The sequence below is a fragment of the Prinia subflava genome, chromosome 1 (genome assembly GCF_021018805.1).
Source record: "Prinia subflava isolate CZ2003 ecotype Zambia chromosome 1, Cam_Psub_1.2, whole genome shotgun sequence".
Classification (NCBI taxonomy): Eukaryota; Metazoa; Chordata; class Aves; order Passeriformes; family Cisticolidae; genus Prinia; species Prinia subflava.
The window spans coordinates 134996513-135013942 of NC_086247.1; the positions used below are offsets into that span (position 1 = coordinate 134996513).

The 17430-nt window shown below is 38.7% G+C and overlaps 1 protein-coding gene across 1 annotated transcript in view; it reads left to right on the forward strand.

Moving 5' to 3' along the window:
* Nucleotides 1–17430, forward strand: part of PLXDC2 (plexin domain containing 2) — a 260038-nt gene that overhangs the window by 237507 nt on the left and 5101 nt on the right. The window contains exon 13 of the mRNA XM_063413531.1: nucleotides 7902–8062. Within this exon, the coding sequence (XP_063269601.1) occupies nucleotides 7902–8062 (161 nt within the window). The remainder of the gene's footprint in view (nucleotides 1–7901; nucleotides 8063–17430) is intronic.

Here is a 17430-nt window from a genome sequence, read left to right on the forward strand (position 1 = left end):
ATAGGTAAGAGGAAGTAATCAAATGTCATGCTAAAAGAAGTGCCCAGACTGCAATATGTTACTGTATGGGGCACTTACTCTACTAGATACAGAGAAAAATCTGAATTACATACTAAGAGTAGGCATCTTACTTGTAGGTACCCAAGGTTTCCTTAAATTAATTCTCTTCAGGGTGTCCTAGGTCATGTGTTTTATTTCCATTCCTGTTTAGAAACCTGCAGGACAAGACTCAGACCTTTTCTTCCAGTCTTTTCTCATGAAAAATAGAGGATTTATGGTTTATATCATTATTGAAAAAATCCTCTTGAGATTAGGTATTGGAATATGTAATTATATGTTTACTTCTGTATGTTCTGCTTACTCAAACATGCTGGTGTTACTATGAAATTGCAGGGTTCACACAATTAGTGAAGCAAGGATTTCCTTGAAGAAAACTGGTCATAAAATTTACCTTGTCTGTTCTGTGCTGAGTGCTGTATTTGTATAAACAAAATCTTACCAAAGAGCAGTTTTGAAATGGTTTCTATCAATAGTCTTGTAAATAGAAGAAGGAAAAAGAAAAAAGTGTCAGAACAGAGAGAAATGGAAGAGGTGGTGATGGATAGAAATGTATTCATAGGATTAAAATATGAACAAAGGTAGATTCAAGAACAATTAGCCATCATCGTTATCAGATAAACCAGAAAGGGCCCTGTGAACAGAAGTTATCTAATTTTTTACATTTTTTCTTTTCTTTAGGTCAGGGAGACATTCCAAAGGGAACAGATAAAATATAACTCAAATAAGTCAGTGATTGTTCCCATATATTTGATTTCACATTTCAGATTATAGGTTAAGAAATGCTGATACATCTCCCCATTTTACTCTCTATTTCTCTGAACTTTTCCAAGCTCTTTCTCCACTCTCATTTCTCAGCAGCCTCTTCTCAGCTCAAGTTAGAGACAGGTCTTGAGATAAATCAAAAATCTCTCTTGCTGTCTTTGGTATGACCAAAGTTGGACTTTAGACCCAACCAATTTCCCGATATGCTGGTCCCTGCTTTCTGCAAATCCAGCTGTAACACTCAGAATAGGAAAGCTGTGCTTTTAGGAAGGATTTTAGGGATCTACCATAACATGTTTCTGTATGAAACATGCAATGATGTGCCAAGTGTAATTCAAGGTTTTTTCTTCCCAGGAAAACTTGTGATTTAAGGAAAGCCTCTACAGCCTTGCTGGGGTTCAGTATGGTTTTACATTTTTGTCTGATAGCAGATATCTGATTGAAATTGAGCCAAAACCAAGAACACAAGCTTGGAAAAGCAACAGCCTCTTATATAAATATTCCAAATTTCCTCATGCATCAGACACAGGAAAAAATATTTTTTACATACTGTATGCAGTGGCCAGGGGGCTACATGCATATTTTTTAAAGCAAGTACAAATGAAAAGTGCTGAAGTCATCCATTCTGGTTAAAAAAAATAAAATATTGAATCAATAATCATTCTTATTGGTGAGATAATTAAACTCTGTTATTTTTCACTTGCTTCATGATACTTTGAATTGTACTTAAATGTTTCTTATAACAATACATTTGTGCCTTTTCCAGATTTTTTGCATATCCACTTCATCCCAGTTTTGTTGTCATCATCTTATTACAGCTATTATCACAAGACGTATGAAAAAAACAACAATCCAATCAGCGGACAATCAATCAAATAATGGCAGAGGTTTTCCAAAGTAGTGGCCCTGGCATGCAAATAACCCCTCGAAAGAAAATTTCACTTCCTCCTTGAGCAAAAAAGGGCATTTTTCATCATATTAAGCGTTATACATCACATTGAAGTACAATGTTAAAAAACCAGAAGAGATGTGTGTAGACACTTCAACTTACATTGAAGTCTAGCATACTAGTTTAGTTTCTTTTTGATTTTCTAAGACAAAATAAAATGTTGTATGGTTTCCTACACTTACAGTTGTCATGACTTTACTGTAAAGGCACACAGATGACTTTGTTACACATTTACATTTTGTTGACTTTGTACCAGATCAAAGTGTTAATGGGAAAACCTCATGTAGCTCTAAGTGTAGATGGAAAAAAACTGGATAAACTTTTAAGACAAGGCTTCTTTCCTTAGTGTTTTATCATCTGCTTCTGTTGCTGTTGCAGTGCTATGGCAAGTGTGACAGCTAGGGCACACAAAGATCCTGTGGTCTTCTGTCTTTTTAACTTCCTATTCTACATGGAGTTAAGCCAGTTTCACAGTCAGCAGCCTTCTCCAATCTTCTGCACACTGCTCACTCATCTTTGACTTTGGTGTGCATGAGTTGTTGTAAAGAATGGAAAAAGGGAAGGTCAGGTTAAGGAAGGTTCACACAGTTGGAGAATTTGCATTGAAGCTGAAAAACCGAAGTTGCTGTGTCTCCCAAAGGTCTGGTGGGCACTGTGGTAGTTCTACAAGCACTAGACACAATATTAGAGAGGAACAGCCTGCTTTACCTTATTGTCTTGTGTTTGCTTTCAGTAAGGTTAAGAGGTGTCCATGGGGTGACAGAATTGAAATTCTTATAAATAGCTAACTTTTTTGTTCATCTGAATTTGAGTCAGCTGCTTTTACAGGCAGATGGTGTGGTCCTTCATGGTACAATATTAAGCTTAATATTGAAATGCCTTACATGGTCTCAACCAGCTCAAACTAGAATTAGTACGGATAAGAACTGTTGTAGCATTAGGTGATATTTTAGAGCTGAAGAATGAAAGAAGAATGAAATACCTTAGCTAACATATTTAGAGTACTGTCATCCTATAAACAGAGGGATTTGATTGTAATGCACTCTCATCAATTTACTACACTAAGCAGTTGATCAATCTTGGAGAGACTTACTGAGTTGCCCTGGGTCCTACAGAAAATTGATAGCAAAGCCAGATACTGAATTCTGATTTTGTGTGTTATAGCTCATAATATTCTCACTCAGAGCCCACCTTTCATTTCTTACATGCAATTGGAAATCAATTTTTAAAGCATTAGCTCAGCCATAACTTTATAAATCATCATGAAACCAAGTAAAGCAATGGCTTAGCCTCAAAATGTTAACAAATGCCTAGGGACTGAACCCACAAATCAAGAAAATCACACACCATTACTGTGAATAAGTTGAGAATTCCAGAGCATGCTGTTCCTAAAAGAGGTAGAGAGAAAAATTTTATGGGGATTCCCTTGAGTCTCTGGAGAATCCTTCCAGCTGCACATTCCCTTATTCCCTCCCACAGGTCATTAATCATCTTTTCAGGAATCTGTGTTATGTAAAGGGAAAAGGCTTGTGTGGGAAGTACCGTATACCTGCCCATAAAGCAAGGAGTCTCCTGTAGATTCACATTCCAGATGCACATGGAGGCCTAGAGGAGGGGGAAATCCAGTGGCTCTGCTGAGCTCACTGTGCCTGGAAGGCTGTGCTCAGCTGTCCTAAACATTATGTCCTCCCTCTTGGCAGGAGCCTGTTAACTCAGTCCCAGTCATGCAAATAGGAGTGATACAGTTTCCAGGCTAGAAATGAAATATGTAATAGGGTGGAGGGCTGGTGAGTGAACATGATCTGTAGTTGCCCCAGATCATGCAGCAAGAGAAGGGTTCTGCTCTTTTGCTGAGCAAAAAGGAGAAAATGCATTCCTCTGGCAAAAAGAGGGGAGAAAATAACTAAGTTTAGGACTGAGTTATCATTTTCAGGCTGATTGCTGCTATTTAAATCATCTATATCCCTGGCAGTGTGTCAGTCAGGAGGGTCAAATAAGGTGTTGCTTTTTATCCCTTAATGATTCATATGCTTTTAAGTGAGTTTGAATTGGAGTTTCAAATCCAATAGTTTTTTTCCAGATGGTCTTTTACTATCTGATCAAAATGCAAGAGTAAAATGGAATGCCATAGCTTTTGGAGGGAAAAGCAAAATTTTATTTCCAAGTATGCAATGAAATTCTACATTTTTCTATGTCATTTGCTTTTGTTTCACATCACTTTATAGAAAGAAAATTTTCTAGCCAGGAAGTACCATAAATTCATCTATTTTTCCTCAGTTTTCCTGTAAAATGTTTTGTATTTCTGCTCTCACAGGCAGATATAGTAATCTCTGGAAATTAAACTCTTTTCCATCTCATATCATAAGAGGTGTGAATACATGCATCACAATTTTGTTTTTTCATGTATGATACTACCACAGTAAAAACTTTTTGTAAACCTTGAAATTAGATAATATAAAACAATGTATTTCATTATTTTGCAGACCTCAAGGGTTAATATGCAGCTCTGATAAATATAATGTTGGCAATGTATCCCTCAATGTGTTTACAAACAGCAAGTAGCATTTTGTCAACACTAAAAAGCAGTCTTGGTTTGTAGACACCTCTGTTAAAGTCAGCATTGCAGTCCATGTGTGCCATGGCAAGACAAGACTCATTCCTTGAGGACTTTTTGTTTTCCTACTCCAAAAGAAGCTGGCCTAAGAGTAACTGGAGACATACTAGTTATTTTAAATCGATGATTTTATAGTATTTATGTGTTTTTCATGGAAACAATAAGAACATTTTTATTGTGTTTTCACTTTTATTTTTTAAACATTCCAGCAGCAGAATTGCTTTTTCTTGTTTGGATTCTGTACCTTTATATTAGGGGAAAAAATGCTACTTGCTCTTTCTATGCAGTCATTCAGCACCTAATGAGAAGCAGACTGACCTTGGATATATTGACAGGCTTCTTCTGCTTAAAAGTTTTATGCATCCAAGAGTCTGAGAAGACATTATAAATATAGAGTATATTATATGTAACAATTACACTTTGAGCATAAGAAAAGGAAAGTTCAGGTAAAGTTCCATTGAGAATACTCCTTTTGGGAAAGGATTGGTCATAAAACAAATAACCTCCCATGGGTTTAGCCTTACCTGCAACAACAGACATGCAGTGATAATATTAATAAGATTTCTACACCTGAAAAAGTTTCCAAGTCCTTGTTTTTTCATCTATTTCCCTTGGTGGCTTTTTAAAAGAACTGACAGTTGATTTTGCAGCAAAGAGTGTTTTCAGTGTTGACAACACTGTTTATTGTCTCTGTGCTAAGAGAGTGAAATCAATTTCTCATGAGTTTTTGAACCCTGGGGTCAATGGACTGGATTTCCATTATGGAAATTACAAGTTACTTAGACTTGTTGTAATTTAAGGAAAGCATTTCTTCTGTTTCATTATTTTTTGCATTTGGCATTCTGATCACTGCACTGATGTCCACACAGTGCTCCACCCTTGACTAGCAGAAAACTGGGCAGGAATTTGACACCTGTGTTGTTTCAAGGAGATGGTGTTCTGGTTTGCAAAGCTGGATGCTGAAAGCTGAGAAAATGTCAGATCAAAAGAGATTAAACTGATGACCTTTGCAGAGTGGTTAGGACCTTTGCTGAAGTCCAGCATTTTTTAAAATGTTGTGCCTTCAACCATAACACAATAAAAATACAAATAGTTTGTTTGTAGTTGATAGTGCAAATCAGCCTGAAAATGGGTACAAATGACAAAACAGTTTTTGATGCACTAATGTGACACTGAGGTAAAGAGTATGAAACTGTCAAAAAGATAATTATGAGACAAGCTATGAATCCTCTGCTCCTTTGTTGGAGCAGTTGCTTCTCAGCAGAATGACTCAGAACTAACTATTCACCAGTGGGAATTAATAGTCCAGCCAAGAGGAGGTAAGCAGGCCTTCTCTGTTGGCCTTCCAGTTACTTAATTTCCATTTGTGTGGCAATTTGAAATATATTTACAAGTACTAAATATTGTTACAGTGCATGAACACTGTAATAATAAGCAACTAAGACTAGTGTTTCTATACCTTTGTCTGTTCTCAGATGAAGTGAATGTTGATGGCTATGTCGAGCAAAAGATTCCACTGTCTGAAAATAAGAGGAAATTTTTTTTTAGTCACCTTTCTTTCCTGTCTTCTCCATGAATTTTGCATCCTTTTTTATGTGGTGCTCTAACTACTAGGAAGTATTTGAATGACCCTTTAGGAGACACTTTTGAAAATTTGAAAAATAGAACTTCCGGATTCTAGGTAATGTCTCCTTTCCTCTACTTCAGTATTTATACTGAATGGCCTGGAAAATTTCACTCTATGTGCTGTGTTTAAATAAAATAAAATCAAACGCAGCTGACACTACTTTTCCATTTCAAAACTCCTATACACTTGTGTGAACTAAGCTCTAAGAAAGCAAAGTAAATCCCTTTGTTGAATTTAGGCAGGGAGAGACCTGGTTCTGGGATCCTGTTCATGCATAAACCCATGCAGGACATTTACCACTACCTTCATCAATATGCCTTTCTTCTATAATTTTCCAATTCTCTATTTTAATATTAGCATGGAATGTTCTGCTCCAGTCAGATGAATGGTAAAAGACCATGTACATTTATTGCTGTAGTTGTTATTGTTGTTGCTCCTATTAATCACAATAACAGTGATTTGTTTGAAGTGATACTCATAACCTGTATCTGTCTTCAAGGAGCAAATAAAAGGGAGTCCCTGACCTCAGAGAACATAGCACACTAAGACAACCGAACAAGTAGTTCAAGGGGATGGCACAGCAAAAAGGATGTTTGCAGACATCAATGATTTTCTTTATAGTCAGCCTGCCAAACAAGCATGGTGAGAGGAAATTTAAAAGTGGAACTGAAAGAAAATTTCTCATAAGCCAGACCAGAGACAGGTGTTGCATGGAGTAATGGATGAAAGTGATTAGAAGGATTTCCAGAAAAGCAGAAAGCGGAGGGAATATCACAGAAACTCACAGAATATGCTGAGTTGGAAGGGACCCACAAAGACAACAGAGTCCAACTCCTGGCCCTGCACTGAATCCTCCCCAAGTGTCACACCCTGTGCCCGAGAGCATTGTCCAAATGCTTCCTGTACTCTGTCAGGCTCGGGGCTGTGACCACTTCCCTGGGGTGCCCAGGAACCCTTTGGGTGAAGAACATTCAGGAGAATGAGGGAAGTTTGTGGAGTCTAATTACCAGTGCTCTACTGGTGTTTCTTAAATCTAGGATTCTGAATGGCTTATTTGCCTGTAGAGGTGGACAGAATAGTAATTCTTGTATGCAAGACTAGTATGAAGAACAAGCAGTTCTACAGGTGTTGGTTGATACACTGAGAAACTTTTACTCCAAAGGTTACACTGTTGTTGAAAGACTTTCAGTCACTTATTTGGAAGCACTGTTGACAAGTTGTTTACGACAGAGACAACCTTCTTTTACCCTGACAGGAGCATAGCATAAGTGGCCTCTTGGTATCAAGTTTAGTAAATGAATGGTCTTCTGTGATACTTTGGTATGATGAGTGTTCCGTTCACACCAAGATCAAAATATTGCAGGATCATTTGGCAGGATTTGCCATCCATATGTGGCACTTTTGGCTGCCTGATTCAGTTGCAGAGAGTGGTTCCAAACTCTTCTACAACCTAATGAATAAGGCTTTCAGAAGGTGTTTAACAGCTTTTGGGTTTGTGGCATCTCTCAACTGGAATAGTTAAAGAAAAATTGAATGCTCAAAATGTATTCAATTAGTACTTTTTTGTCTGTGGGACAATTGCAATAATTTTATAAGAAAATCAAAGCTAAATTTATTATGAAGGTAATTAGGACCTTCAGGCTGTCCATTTTAGGTTCAAAGGAAAGGATGTTATTATCATTTATTGAACTAGAATCGTTTGAAAGTCTCTCATTAAGATTATGAGAGTACCCAGTTGTAGAAAAGAGACTTCTAATATCTTTTTCCAACTTGGGCTGTAGAAAATGAGACAGATGTGACACAGCAAAAAAAAAATGCTCAATTTCCATCTGTGTAATGGAGTGGGCAAGGCATGTGTTAGTGTGCTCAGCAGTGTGCTCTCTGTGCAGCTTCGACAGACGACAGCGCGGCGGAGAAGAAAGGCGGAACGCTTCACACCGGCCTGATTGTCGGCATTCTGGTCCTGGTGCTGGTGGTGGCTGCAGCCATCCTCGTGACCATCTACATGTACCATCACCCAACGTCAGCAGCCAGTCTCTTCTTTATAGAGGTAAGACGAGAGCAACACGCTGTGCCTCTGGTCCTGTCTCTTGGCTGGGGTATTTGAGGTCTCCCAAACAGATCTTTCTAAACTGAATCAGAAAGTAGCTTTGTGTTCCTGGTGTAATCTTTGAAGAAGAGGAGCTCTCCTAGCAGGTGATATTGTTCTTAGCATGTTTGTCACTCTGCTTCTTTAGCTACATTGCTATTACTTCTTTCTCTTGTAGACAGGACACATGTCTAAGAGATATATGTCAGATACCACACTACTTCTCTTTCCTGCCCTTCATTTTCCTCACAACAGCATTTTTCTGTTACATTTCCTGTGCACTATCATTTTATTTCAGGACATATAGTTTTTCTATAGTTTTTCTGTGGATGGGGGAGAAACAAGTATTCATTCTTAATTCTAGAGAAGAGTTGATTTCTAGTAAGTTTTTAGCTGGAAATTTGTATTAGCTGTTCCTTACATCATTAAAAGGAATGTTTTTACCCTTTGTCTAGAGTGTGGAAAAGATTATTTTCACCCAATTTTTAACATCTATCATTTCTTGTCCTCTATTAGTGTAGAAAGAAACAGACTCTTTTAGATCATGATTCATCTTACCTATTTGAGACATCCCCTTTAGGATTAGATAAATTGATATTTTTGTCCCTCAAATACAGATAGCTACCTTAGGTGCAAATATCTACATTACAGTTGCTAACATTTAATCAGTTCAGCTCCACTAGACAAAAATATGAGAAAATTCTCCATAGGAATTTGTGTCCACAAAAACCCATAAATACCTACACCTACTTGTGGTTTCTTTTTTTTTTTTTTTGACTCAGCAACATTTCTCTGCCTTGTGATAAGTTTAAATTTGCTGAACATGAGTTTTAGGGATGACTGTTCATAACTCCCACTTGTGGGATTCCCTGTCTATGAAGAGCCCAGACACCCACTGGACAACAGTGAAGATGCAAAACCACTGGAAGTGTCACTGGGGACATATCTTAGGGACTGCTTAGGTAAAAGCCTGCAGCAGGAAGATGTAGACATTTATTCTTAGTGACAGCAATGAGATTTGAAGTGAGACATGAAACTTTAGCATCATATTATAATAAATATTCTTCTTAGATGGAACAGTATTGACAGAAATCAAAATAAATTGTTTATCAGTATTCCTGTTCTAGTAATGTAACTGTGCTAACCATTTGGGAACAGAATCCATATAATAACACAAAGTTTTTTCTCATATTTATGCAGCATTTCAAGCCAGTTCACTATTGATGTAGAAAAACAAAAGTCCACTGAAATCCTTGTATGAAAGAGAAGGCTTGGTCCCTTTTTTTTCACACACAAAATGATTTTACATGGATTAAATTTCTATTCTTTCACTCTACTAAAAGCAAGTTTCTTATCTGTCATAGTGTGATGGAAAAGGCTAAGTAAATGGTAACACTGTTTTCTAAGAAGAGATTACCAAATTACAATGCACATTTATTTATTTATTTTTGTTTTAAATGTAATAAGGGCATGTTAATTTATTTCTTTCATTGATATCATACTCATCATGCCAAGAGAGGTGCCTTAATCAGTGTTGTTACACTCAGTCAACTGAATTTAATCCTTAGATGCCATTAATCAATCTATTAATCTATTATTAGTCAAAGTTAACATATTCTTTAGCAAGAAATTTAGTCATTTAGAATAAATAGAAAAACATAAACTTTCTTTATAAAATAAAGGAGAAATCAGTCAAAATAAAATTTATGGAAAACAGGGTATAACCTATTCCTACCCTATAAGCAATAGAGAACAGGGTTCTCTATTGGTTACTGGAATAATTGTGGAACTTTTGAAGAATTAGCATTAGCAAGAATTGTAAAAAGTACGAGTCATGAAAGGGTGGCCTTTCCCTGTGTGAGGTGCAAACACAAGGGATGAAATAGAGGGTGACTGTACTTCAGAACTCTTACACAAAAAAGCCTAGAATAGAACAAGATAATCCATTCTGGAAATGAATTTGCTTTTAATAAGTTTAATAATTTAATTTTCAAATTAAGGCTATTTGATCAATTCCAAAAATATTAAGTAGAATTTATCATTCTTATATTCATCTGATCTATAGGATTTACATGTTTCCAATGCAAAGAAGAAAATATCTTCTCAAAATTGCCTTTTGAAAATTAAGTCCAAAATAATCAGGTAAAACTGGTATAAATAAGCCAGTGTTGCAAGAAATCATTCTTAATTGCATTTGTGCAACCGAAAAATATTTGAGTAAACTGTTACAGATAACATGATAGCCTGCTGAGCACAGGACAAGCTGCATTATTTATGGGAAATGAGTGAAATATGGATCTGATGTTACCATTCTAGAAAAAGAGCTCAAGAAGATTGCCATGGGCTTGGTCATGAAATGAGAACAAGCACATAAATATTTCAGAAAATAATACTGTTTCCTATGAGTTTCTTGATTAATTAGCACATTGCACAGTTAAAACAAGATGTGACAGATGGACAGGCAGCTCCCTCCTGCAGATGTCTAAAAAATTACAAGTACACTATAGTCTGCCATCAAGTCTTCAAGCCAAATCAAGATCCACATCAGTTTATCTATCATTAATAATTAATATAATCTAAGCCTGTTCAAAAGAAGTAACAGGAACCTGGCTCATTTGTGTTTACTTTTTAAAAAGTTACTTTATGGAGGCATCATATAGACATTAAACATAGCATTCATACAAAACTCTAATATAGTTAATAGAGAAACTTCTTTTTACACCTAAGATACTGTCATTATTTGGCAGGTAAAATATCATTTTCAATCAGTTTTTGTTGAGTTTTTTAGGTTAAGGGCTGTGTACGGAATTTTCAGTTGACTGGTTACTGAATAAAGAACAGTATAATAAACTGATACTGTATTTGAGGCTTTAAGTCTCTTTCTTCCTTGTGTTCTCTGCAAATATCACCCAATATTCAGTTCTCACATGGTTCACTCGGGTTCTCACATAGCTCATCTCAAATCCAACTCATGTTTGTCATGAAGTGAGCGCTCCCAGATAAGAATAAATATACCCACACTTTGTGCTGTGTACCCTTGCACTGATAAAGGCAATCTCTTGTGGCACCTCAGAACACCATTAAATTATATCCTGAGTGCACTAGTTGGTTTAAATAAACAATACACACAAGCCATGAAAAATACCATTCATCACAAAAGCTATTGTCTTAGAACATAGCAACATTATTCTATTACTTTTTTTACCTTTTAGGTCTGAAGAAAAGGCTTCCCTAAGGGGTATTGTTCATGCCTGTTGAGCAGAACACACATGAGCAGTCCCTCCAGGAATAAAAATAGCTATTTCGAACAAAGAGTTTGAGAAATCTTAAATGCCAATGCTCTCCAATTTGCCTTTGGTAGTGTACAATTTTAAAACAACACCATTGACAGTTGAACACATTTTCAAAAATGCTCTGCTTTTGATTAAGTGTGTAGAAGATTCAAATCAAAATGCACAGTTTTCTTGTTTCTTCCAGCCTCTACACTGTTCAACATGTATTTCATTGTTTAGGTTGGGCCCTTCTGTGATGGTGGAACGACATAATGCATTATCAGCTTTTAAAGTCAAGGGAGCTTCAGTCAAAGTTCCGATGAATGCAGGCTCTTCCTAAGAGCTAAGAGTAAATATTGACTAAAGATTAGCTTGCAGAGTGACAGAAGAGATGTTGCATGCCTTGGTTTTCTATTTACTTATCGTTAACCTTGCAGTATTTCCTCTCCATTGAATTCTGTTTAGTTGCCAATGGTTTCCTTTCTTTAATCACATTACATACTCTAACCTTGAGGAATCCTGTGTCTCTTAAGTATCTTTTGAGCTGATTTGGACTGATTTTTGTAAAGTAGGATACATGTCAAATAATGTTCTTTGTGACTTTCTCAACAAAGTTTATGTCAGAAATCTAGCTGTAACGTATCACTACACACCAGCTATAGCACAATTAAAAAGTGTTTGATTTATTTACTAATTTATGTAGTATACTTGCATTCAGGATGTGAGGTTTGATTGCCAAGAAGCCAATTATGACGCCCTGAATGTCATGGATTGCATGCCTGTGATACATACAGGTCATAGCACATGTGATCTAGAGGTCCAGAGCTCAAGATAAAGAGGAGTAAAGAAATTTCCAGCTGAGTCAGATGGATTTGCTCAGTTTTCAATGAGCTGTGGGCCAAATTTTAGCTTTAGTTTTGTATGTTAATTCTTCCTCCTTTTTTCCCCTCATGTTCTTTCTTTTTCCTGCATTTTTAATCTCTAATTATTTGCATATGTGTTTGAACTTGGAAATTGAGAGCAATTAATGTCACGGGAATATTAAGAAAATTGAAAAATAAGGTGTAAGTCTGACTACTTTTTATTCAGTTATATCTGTGGACAGAAGGATTGCATTACACAAGAAGTTTTCACTTGCATACTTTGTGTTTTTCTTCCCTTCCTTCCTTATATTGTGACCCAAAGTCCTTTTGAGGCTTGAAATTTACCTCAGTTGTCATCACAGTGCTCTGCCACTGGAGACCAAAGGCAACATGATCTGGCCACAGCAGAGAAATGAAACCTGGTGGGATGGATCCTGTGCCTGGAGTGCCCTGTTGGATGGTTGCAGGCTCTTCAGGAGGGACAGGCAGGGCAGGAGAGGTGCAGGGGTGGCACTGGATGGAATAGAAGGGGTAACATGTATGGAGCTCACAGCTGGCAGTGGCACAGTTGAGATGCTCTGGATGAGAATCAAGGGACAAACAAAGAATGCAGGTGCCATCATGGGACTCCACTATAGACCTGGACAGGACAATGATGAATTATTCTTTGAGGAACTAAGGGACTCTTCCAAGTCAACTGCCCTTGTCCTTGTGAGAGACTTCAACTTGCCAGAAATTAACTGGGAACATCACATACCTGGCACAACCCAGGCCAGAGCATTCCTAAAAACCTGAATGACAACTTTATGGAACACACTTGGAAAGATGCCCTCCTTGATCTACTGCTTGTCAACAGGGTGGATCTTGTGAGCAGGTGGAGACTGGAAGCCATCCTGGCCACAGTAACCACAAAGTGATCAAGTTTTAAATCTGTTAACAGAAGGAAAAGTGCAAAAATCTCAACTCTGGACCTGAGGAGAGCAGACCTCAGACTGCTCAGGGAATTAGTGAGTGAGATCCTCTGGGAACATGTTTTTGCAGATGCTGGCATCCATCAGTGTTGGTCTGAACATCACCTCCTAAGGGCACAAGAGCAGGCAATTCCCAAATGTCAGAAGTCAAGCAGGTGAGGCAGAATGCCATCTTGACAGAACAGGAATCTTCTCTTGGAAATCTGGAGGAAAAGGAAGGTGTTTGCCCTGTGGAAACAAGGTCAGGTGACATGAGAGAAACACAGAGATGCTGCTTGCTTGTAAGGAGAAAATTTGTGTGGCCAAAGCTCAGCTGTGCAGAGCTGTGGGAGAGAATAAAAAGAGGTTTTTTCAAATATAGTAATATTAGGCAATGTGAAAACAACCTGTCCCATTACAGGATGAAGATGGTCTCCCCACAAACAGGGACAGAGACAAGGCTGAGGTGTTTAACACATTCTTTGCTTCTGCCTTCAACAAGGATGAGGGACCAAGGGTGCCCTGAGCCGGAGGACCATGATTTGGAGAATAATTGACTCCCACCTGACCCTGAAATTATGTGGGATCTGCTGCTCCTTCTGGATCCCTATGGGGCCTCATGAGATTCATGTAGGAATCCTCAAATAGCTGGATGATGTTATTGCAAAACCTCTCTTGATGATTTTTGAGCAGTCTTGGGAATATGGAAAAGTCCCAGCTGAGTGGAAGCTGGTGAATGTCCTGATTTTGAAGCAGTGCATGAAGAAGGATCCCAGAAACTACAGGCCTGTTCATTTCACTTCCCCAGTGCCTGTTAAAGTTATGGAGAAGATTATTCTGGGAGGTATTGGAAAACATCTAAAAGACAACACAGTCACTGGTCACAGCCAGCATGGCCTCATGAGAGGAAACTCTTGCTCATCAAGCCTGATTTCCTTCTGTAACAAAGTAATCCATGGGGTTGATCAAGGGGAGCCAGGTGATGTAATGACATTTTTGGATTTCAATGCTCTCTCCCAGAGTCCTTCTGCACGGGATGTCCAGCTCACAGCTGGATAAGCACACCATGTGATGGGTGAGCAACTGGCTCACGGGTCGGGCACAAAGGGTTGCAGTGACTGGGGTGACATCAGAGTGGTGACTTGGCACTGGTGGGGTTCCACAGGGCCCCATCCTCCACCCTGTGCTCTTCAACATCTTCATAAACAATTTCGACCCTGGACTGGAAGGGACACTAAGCAAGTTCACAGATGATAAAAACTGGCAGGAGCTGTTCACTGCCTGGAAGGCAGAAAGGCCCTGCAGAGACACCTCAACAAGTCAGAGGGCTGGGCAATCACCAACCACATGAAGTTCAACAAGGGAAAGTGCTGGATTCTGCACCTGGGATGGGGCAGACCTGGATGTACAGGCAGACTGGGGAGTGAGAGGCTTGGAAGCAGTGCCATGGAAAGGGACCTGGGGGTCCTGGTCCTCATGATGGCAAGTTTGAACATGAGGCAGCAGTGCCCTGGCAGCCAGAAGGGCCACGTGTGTCCTGGGGGCATCAGGCACAGCACGGCCAGCCAGGCAAGGGACGGGATTGTCCCCTCTGCTCTGCACTGGGGCAGCCTCACCTCGAGTGCTGGGGGCAGTTCTGGGTGCCACAATGTGAGAAAAAAAATATTAGAGTGTCCAAAGGAGGGTCACAAGGATGGTGGCTGAGGTCACTTGATCGTCTCTGCCTGGAGGAGACTGAGGGGAGACACCTTTGGAGTCTGCAACTTTGTCATGAGGGGAAGAGGAGGGTCAGGCAGTGATCTCCTCTCTGGTGACCAGTGACAGGGCCCAAGGGAATGGTCTGAGGTTGTGCCAGGCAAGGTTTAGGTTGAAAAAAGTTCTTCCCCCAGAGGGTGATTGAGCATAGAACTGGTGAGTGATCACAGCACCAGCCTGACAGAGTTCAAGGAGCATTTGGCAATACTCACAGGCACATGGTGTGACTCTTGGGGATGGGGCTGTGCAGGACTGGGGTTGGACTCAATGGCCCTTGTGGGCCCCTTCCAACTCAGCAGATTCTGTGATTCTGTGATATGAAGGTAATGAGTGAGACACTGGGAGGTCACTTCCTAGATAGACACATTGATACCATTGCCAAGCAGGATTATGGAAGGCTTGACAACAGCTGAATAAAATTTTACTTTGGCAGTTCTCTGGAGGCAAAGGATTTTAAGGAGTCTAAAATGACATTTCAAATTAGGACTTCATAGCCTTAGGTAAAAGAGCCTTTCTCTTGTATTCAACTTATAGTTACAAACTTATTAACATATGTGGACTCTGAAGCTGTAAGAATATGGATGAATTCAGAGCTTATGTATTAGTGTATGTGTTAGTAGCTAATATGTCACACTCTGGAGAGCACTGGGGGTGCTTGTGATTGAAAATTAACATTCTTTTGAGTTAAGATCCTATTTTGAAGGTTGCATCTTTTGCTTCATGTTCCCAGCCTCCTTGGAGGTATTCCAGAGGGGTTTTTTTCCTGGTTCAGCTGCTTAGAAACATACATGTACACTTAAACTCATCACACACATGCACTTACCTATGTTTTTTGTTGTTGTTTGTTTTACTTCATCTTGGATGTTTAAGATGGATAACTTCAGGAATCTGTTTAAATGGCCACACAGAGAGTTGAACTGGTGCTATGGAGCCAGGGAGTGACCTTCAGGAAAAAGACAGGGAGGGAGGAAGAAACAAACAGCTGCAGATCTTCAGCAAATAAATATTAGTGTGTGATCAGAGCATGGAGGATGCACCTTGACTTCTCTTGATTTAACTTAAATTATGTATTTGCTCATAAATTAAATAAGGCTGGGACTGTTTTTTAGCATAAAGACAACCAACATGAAAGGATCTGCATTCCTGACATTTAATTCTGCCTCACTTAAAGCTGATGGCATGTAAGACTGTTAGCATGAACTGAGAATGATTTTTAAATACTGAGTCCTAGCTGGGGTGGTCTGGGAAAGTACTAATTATTGGGGGTTTCTTTTTTAATGACGAGCTGTATAAGGGATTATTTTTTGGTGTCTGAAAACATTCACTGGCACACACATTTAGCAGTAGATTTTCTTCAGATTTTGACCTTCTGCTCATCCGCTGTCTGCTTAGAGGAAGGAAATTATATGAGAAAATAGTTTAAAATGCTGGAGTTCTTGGTATTTCAGAGCTCAGGAAATTAATGAACATGTCTGGCTCACCATTTTACTTCTCTGCTTATAACAGCACACCACCAATAAGAGGCAGATTTAACATCCAGCCATGTTTCCCATGCACAATTTCTAGATTTCTGCATTAATGTCACAAATGCAGTGTATGTCTTCAAATGAGAAGTGAATAGGAGACAGATTTTAAAAAAGAAGGGTTTTTGTAAAAAGAATGAGATCCTCAGCTGTCTAAGCCAGCTGATGGAACTCACACAGCTCTGCTGTTTTCTTCTGGGATATGGCCCATTGTTTTTTAGAGAGGATTATGCTTTTAGTTTGAAATAGGCTCAACATGGTCATCAATTAGTTTTTTGTCCAGATGTTCAGGCTGAATTGTGTTTCATGAAGATGATGATTAAAAAGAAGAGAATGGGTATAATTTTTCTCTTCTTTCAAAGTCCTGTGGTAATCTGGCATTTGGAGTATTGTCATTGATCTCACTGTCATTGCCTAGTACTGATAGTAAAGTTATTTTTCCAAAGCTTATCCAGCTCAGCAGGAACCAGCAGTTCAGCAAGGGAAACCTAAATCGACCACAAGGGAGAAGCACTAAAATAAATAAACACTGACAATAAAAGTCAAAGGTGTGGAGGAAGGAGGCATTCTGTTTCTCGTCCTTCAGCAGCCAGCCCCTCAGATGAACATAAGACTGCAGGAACTGTTACAGAAAGATGGTTTAAATCACAAAAAGATACCTTAAACAAGTACTTCTGTCAAAAAGAAAAATAAATGAAGCCAGTAAATGACTCTACTGAATCTTAAGTCTGAAGCAACACCTATTTGAGAACTGTTTCTTCAAAATGTGAGTTTAACATGGTGTCAGACAATTCTTCTTTTCTTACCCCTGGGAATATATATCAGAAGTATAGCTTCAGATATTTGTAGCCTCATCCACTTCTGACTGTGATTTGCCAAATAAATTGGGTGTTTCTAGAAGAAATTAAAGACTGATGCACAAATTTCAGGTAACTTTGAACACAAAAATACACATTATGGTCAAGG